Source organism: Eucalyptus grandis, chromosome 6 (assembly GCF_016545825.1).
Source record: "Eucalyptus grandis isolate ANBG69807.140 chromosome 6, ASM1654582v1, whole genome shotgun sequence".
NCBI classification, from domain to species: domain Eukaryota; kingdom Viridiplantae; phylum Streptophyta; class Magnoliopsida; order Myrtales; family Myrtaceae; genus Eucalyptus; species Eucalyptus grandis.
Genome location: NC_052617.1, coordinates 6,352,962 through 6,359,153, shown reverse-complemented (window position 1 = coordinate 6,359,153; position 6,192 = coordinate 6,352,962). Strand labels below are relative to the sequence as shown.

Genomic DNA, 6,192 nt, shown 5'->3' with positions numbered 1-6,192 from the left:
AGAAGGTTTCAAAAAGGCTTCGAAAATCATGAAACTCTCTCCCCCTTTGATCCATCGTTAAATACTAAGTGCCTCGAATCACCCACTAACGTGACCCAAAAGAGACTTGCATGGAAACTCCCCTATCACAACCTGATCAATGTCGGCAGGACTCCTGTTTCCAAATGGTCACTTCGCATTTGCATTTCGTGATTTCCTCCCATGTGCTCATCAAATGATCTCAAAATTCTTACGACAGATAAAAGAAAAAAATGTTCAGGCAGCCATCGGCAGGAAGCAGATTCCACAAAACTTACTTGCAAATAAAACGCAAGAAGCATCATCATTATGATCCAAAAAAAGGCCTCATCTTGAGCGTTCTTGCGGACGTAAAGACGGCTAGCAAAGAAAAAAGTTCCTGATAATCATAACATTACAGTATTCCTACGACCCAAACGGTTAATCCCTCTCTTCCTGGACATTCAAAACCCAGAAAATCTAAAGGCACGTTTTCAGATTTCAGGTTGCTCACTTGAGAAAACCTCTTCTTTTCTAAGGAAAGACCCTCCTTCAAAAAGGAAATCCATGAAACCACCATGGAAATTTACAGCTCGTCCTTGGCTTCAGGAGTTTCAGCATCTTCAGCCTCGTCCTTGGGAGGAGCTGAGGCTTCTTCCTTGGATTCTGTCTCAGCTTCATCAGCATCATCATCCTCTTCAACAGCGGCATCTGGACTAATATTTAGGCCGGATTTGACAGAATCGTGTATCCGGGAAGCGAAATCCTTCGGGTCGCTGAGCGTGAAACCACTCTCCATGAGTGCTGTTTGGTACATGAGCTGGGCTGTATTCCTTATGCTCTCATTCTGTAGAGCAAGCAGACCATTTTTAAGACAAACTCTGAGAAATTCAACCAGAACTCAATTGAACGCTGTCTCGCTATAAGCTTCCGAATCATATCAGACAAAATAAAAGAATAAGTGGGAAACAAAGGGTATACAGAGGTTGACTGCACAGGGTAAAAACGCAACCATAAAGAAACTACTGACATCTTCGGCCATTACATAACAATGAGCATAATCCTTGAGTCCAGCATAGCCAATCCAAACATAGCATCTACGAAAGCATGAATTTTCTTTAACTGACCCAACATTCCTCAGGGAACATGTACTTCTTTTCAGCTATTTCACTCGCTCGGCCACTAACAATGTCATCACCAGTCGTTAGTAACAAAACTAGCTAAGCCAAAAGCACAGGACCAAACTACTTTGGCACCTTTCTTTGGGAAAAAAAAAATTCTTCAAAATAACTTGCCAGATAAAGAACCTTCAAAATAATGAGATTATGTGCATTTAATTAATATTGCCACCACACTCTAAAACATGATTTGACTTTAGGGAGGGAATATCAAGTTATGCAAATTGCAATATCAACAGTGATCCATTTACATGGTAATGTTATTTTATTTAAAGGTTGTGCATGTTAGTTAGTTTGGCCAAGAATGGACAGATTACTAGTTAAAGTAATGATGAAATCTATACGTACCTCAGGGTTCTTCACCACCCTTTCTCGAAGCTCCTTGATGATCGGGTGCCTTGGATTAATCTCAAGGACCCTCTTTCCACGCATATATCCCTGCTTGTTAGCATCCGATAGGGTCTGAGACTGCATGATCCTTTCCATATTTGCACTCCATCCATATTTTGAAGTCACCACCACACAAGGAGTGTTATCCAAACGGTTGCTAATCTTCACATCATCAACATTGTCACTGGCAAGAGCACTCTTCCACCATTTGGTCAGCTCCTTGTAAGACTCCTTCAGGTCCTTATCTTTTGAGTCTTTTCCGAGTTTCAAACCCTCCTTGGACACATTCTGGAATTTGCTGTCTTCATAATCCATCAGATATTGCATGAGGTACTCATCCACTGGATCAGTGAAGAAAATAACCTGCAAAGCAAAGACACAGACAACCACCAGCATCAAAACTCCACCACCATTGTGAAAAATGATTGACAAAGTGCAATATTGAGAAAGGTGATGTACAGGAAGGGTAATTAACTCATTAACCCTGCACCTAATGTCAGCTGAGAACAAAAGATAAATAATAGTTTTACCCAACAAAGAAAAGAAAAACACAAACCTCATAATTTTTCTTCTTAAGTCTCTCGAGGAATGGTGACTTCTCCAATTGTTCCTTGCTGGTTCCTGTTATATAAAAGATATCCTTCTGGCCAGATTTCATTCTTGAGATGTACTGGTCTAGTGAAGTCAATTGACCATCGGACTTGGTACTGCAGAAATAATAAGAAACAAAAATAAGTCATCAGCAAAAATAATACCGTCATTCCATGTGATATTCAAGAAAGCAACAGATGACAAATCACACCTCTCAAATCTGAGGAGCTTAGCCAACCGGTTTCTGTTAGTGGCATCTTCAATTATACCGAGTTTAATGGACTTGCCAAACTCATTCCAGAATTTTGCGTATTGACCTTTCTTCTCATCTTCTTCATCGCCAAATTTTTCAGTATCTGCTCCCAACAGCGAAAAATCCATTAAGCAGGCAGTAAAAAATGAATTGGAAAGATCATCAAACTGTTTTTGTCTTTGTTGTTAGCATCATCAAAATGAATTGGACTAGCCCTAACTCCTACCAAAGTTATCACAACTTCCTAAAGCCTCCCATAAGAAATCTAGGGATGCTTCAGAATGGAGAAGTAAACATATAATTTCATGACATATTTTCATATACAGAGGAGAGGTTACTTGAAGATGAGAGGCAGTAGCGTTCATACCTTTCTTGTCTTTGTTGTTAGCATCCTCAGGGTCCTCCTCGGCAATTTTACGGATCATGTCAAGTGCCTTCCTGATAAGTTTCTTCTTAATTGTCTTCAAGCTGCTGTGTTGTTGAAGCATTTCACGCGATACATTTAGGGGCAAAGTGTCAGAATCAACGAGACCCTGGGAGACAAACAATACTGTGAGAAACGTTGATCTAGAAACCAATATTAGAAAACCAAGTTTCTCATTATGGATAAAAGAGCTAGAACTGAGCAAACTCTGGTTACCTTCAAAAAGTTCAGATACTTGGGCAAAAGCTCATCAAATTCATCAGAAATGAATACCCGTCGAACATATAACTTCAAGTTAGACTTGTTGGAATTATAGTAGCTTTCATACAGATCACTAGGTGCTTTAGGAGGCACAAAGAGAACAGCCTTGAACTCGACATCACCTTCAGCAGTAAAGTGACTCCATGCCAAAGGCTTCTCATCACTGAAATCCTGTCAAAAGAAAAACAATTGATGATGAGGGACTGTCAGAGGACAGTTAAAATTGGAAGAAAAAGATGATGATGAATCATCCTAGATGCAGAAATAGTCAATTACCTTCGCTAGAGAGTGGTAGAACTTTGTGTATTCCTCATCAGTCACCTCCTTTGGATTTCTCAACCATATAGCCTTCACATCATTCAAAAGTTCCCATTCACTAGAAGTTTCCTTCACCTTCTTAGTCTTTGGCTTTTTCTCCACATCCTCATCCTCAGTTTTCTCGGTGTCTTCATCCCCCTCTTCCCCAGAAGAGCTGGTTTCCGCTGTTTTGATTGATAAGGACAGAAGGTTCATGAGTGTGCATGCAATAGCAATCTCAACATACATTGACATGAATGACAATGACACCATATCTAGTACAATACAATATATCAAACTTGAAAATATAGTGAAAAGCTTTTCAAGATACGCACATGATTCCTCTTCATCACTTGACTCATCCTCATCTGCAGGAACTTCCACATCGACCTCTTTGCTTGCCCACAAATAGATGGGAAAGTTAATGAATTCAGAGTACTTCTTCACTAAATCCTGCAGAAAGACAACCAATACTAGATGTTACCAAACCAATGTGACATTAGTGATAAATCCCAAACGCAACATTGAACACTCCTATTGGCAAGCTTAAGATACTCCATAACTTCAATGAGAAATATGAGCTAAGAACACTGTAAGAACTACAGGGGCAAGATAAGAACTGCATAGTGTATGATAACATGATAACCCACGAGGTTCTTTGGTTCTGCACTGACTTTATAATTCTGAAGAACAGAACTGTGCTTAAGGGTAGACAGTAATAACAAATCCACACAGACTGCCTATGCTGACAATAGAACCTCAGTGAAGGAACATTTACAACAAAAGAATAAGACAAAGGCATCACGGGCATTAAAAGAAAGACAATGGGCAAACCAAATAAAAAAAAAAAATAGTATAACCGACAAACACATCCTAGAATGCATCTTGTTCAAAAGAAAAGATGCATATCTCGTTACAATCCTATAAGTTATCAGTGCCGATTATTTAGAGAAGAATATATGAGGCAAGGGTTGCAGAATATCCCACAGTCCACAGTCCCTAAGAACAAATGGAACCTAGCTATGACCGTGGTTCGAATTAGAAATGCACCTTTAATTTGCTCTCTTCCAAGTACTCCCCAGCTTCCTCCCTTAGATGCAATCTAATCTCAGTTCCCCGTCCTAGCGGCTCATTCCATGTGTCTTCGGAAATTGCAAATGCCCCATCAGCCTTTGATTCCCACACGTACCTGAAACCCAGACAATAAGATAGCTACAGTCAACACAGCTGAAAGCAGAATATTTGATAATCCCAATAATGCAATCATCTTACTGTTTGTCGTCATTATTTTTGCTGATGACTTCGACATAGTCAGCAACGAGGTATACGGAGTAAAAACCAACACCAAATTGACCAATAAGGTTGAGATCTCCACTCGTCTGCATTTTCTCCACAAATGCTGCACGAAACATTAAAATTGGATGAACAGGAGTTCATTCAAGTAACTGGAGGAACCATCATGAGCTTGGAAATATCAAGGCACCTGAAGTTCCAGACTTTGCAATCGTTCCCAAATTCTTGATCAGATCCTCTTTTGTCATCCCGATACCTCTGTCGCGGAGGGTGACAATCCTCTTTTCTTTGTCTACTTTAATCTACAGAGACAAACAAACCCATCAGGCCAGTCACCAGTCAACCACCGTGCTATATACATTTTGAAATTACGAATTGACTAGAACGGCTAAGCAGCGAGCTCGACCAATCAATATGGGAACACAAAAATCCAGTTGGGAAAAGGGTTTCAAACCAACCTGGATCTCGAGCTTAGTATCATCGCCCTCTCCCAAAATGTCCTTGTCCGTCAGGGCAAGGAATCGTATCTTGTCCAGTGCCTGAATCAACAGAACCAAACCATGCTTCAGCCTCTTCCAAAGAGAGAGAAAGGCAGGAAATATTTAAAAACTGCTAAAAAAAAGATAAGCTTACATCAGAAGCATTGGAGATCAATTCCCTGAGGAAAATGTCCTTGTTGCTGTAGAGCGAGTTGACAAGGATGTCCATGAGCCGCGAAACCTCGGCTTGGAACTCAAACTTCTCCGCACTGTTGCGGAGCGATCTCTTCGAGATCGATTCCGACTCCCTGGACGCACATCGAAATTTCCAAAACTCTTAATACACACGCCCAAGGAGGACCGCAAAATCCTCACAGCGAAGCTAAGCACAAAGAAGGGAGCAAGTTTATCGGGTAAACGACCTCTTGACGACGTCGGAATCGGTGGACAGACCATTCGGAACGGCGCCGAGCTTCTCCTCGACCTTCGGGGGATCGACCAGCTCCTCCGAATCGCCCTCCGCATTCGCGCGCAGCTTCCTTCCTGCACCACGACAGATCCACCCACCATCAATACTTCTTCACTTCTCCAACACCGACGACTACATTCCTCGCCTCACTCCCAACGACGATTCGAAAAGAAGAAAAGAAGAAAAAAAGAAAAACCAAATCTCCCCGGACTAAATCGATCTCTTCCTCCTCGCGACTGCGCGAGAGTTCACCCCGAGACGAAACACGAGGACCTAGAAACCCTAGAAATCACGCCGGAAACCCTCGCCGGCGAGGCGCCGATCCAAACCGCCGTTGCCGCTCGCGCGGAGTACGGCGAGCTGGGACCTCGAAGCCTTAGGGTTTTTGTGTTTACCTTGATCCGGAAGCGCGCAGAGGAGGCACAGGACCAGCAGCACGGACGGGATCGTCCACTTCCCCATCGCGATTCCCCCTTCGCAAGATCTGCTCCTCCCTGCTTCCGACTTCCGAGCTCACTCCCGAGGCCGATGACGGTGATGATTGGAGCTTTCGCTTGACG

General features: G+C 42.2%; 1 protein-coding gene across 1 annotated transcript; it reads right to left on the bottom strand.

Annotated features, from left to right (window-relative positions):
* Positions 1 to 281: 281 nt before the first annotated feature.
* Positions 282 to 6,192, bottom strand: LOC104456658 (endoplasmin homolog). The gene is made up of 15 exons (XM_010071510.3): positions 6,028 to 6,192; positions 5,586 to 5,706; positions 5,318 to 5,471; positions 5,143 to 5,223; positions 4,875 to 4,986; positions 4,664 to 4,790; positions 4,442 to 4,580; positions 3,727 to 3,844; positions 3,371 to 3,576; positions 3,050 to 3,265; positions 2,777 to 2,942; positions 2,368 to 2,512; positions 2,122 to 2,272; positions 1,524 to 1,928; positions 282 to 844 (listed from the first exon to the last, which is right to left on the bottom strand). The coding sequence occupies exons 1-15, from the start codon at positions 6,092 to 6,094 to the stop codon at positions 584 to 586; spliced, it is 2,469 nt and encodes an 822-aa protein (XP_010069812.2). The 5' UTR covers positions 6,095 to 6,192; the 3' UTR covers positions 282 to 583.

Coding starts and splice junctions, on each gene's coding strand:
- LOC104456658 (XM_010071510.3), bottom strand. CDS start 6,094: ATGGGGAAGTGGACGATCCCGTCCGTGCTGCTGGTCCTGTGCCTCCTC. Junction 3,266..3,370: donor TCTACCACTCTCTAGCGAAG/GTAATTGACTAT, acceptor TTCTTTTGACAG/GATTTCAGTGATGAGAAGCC. Junction 2,943..3,049: donor AGTATCTGAACTTTTTGAAG/GTAACCAGAGTT, acceptor TTTGTCTCCCAG/GGTCTCGTTGATTCTGACAC.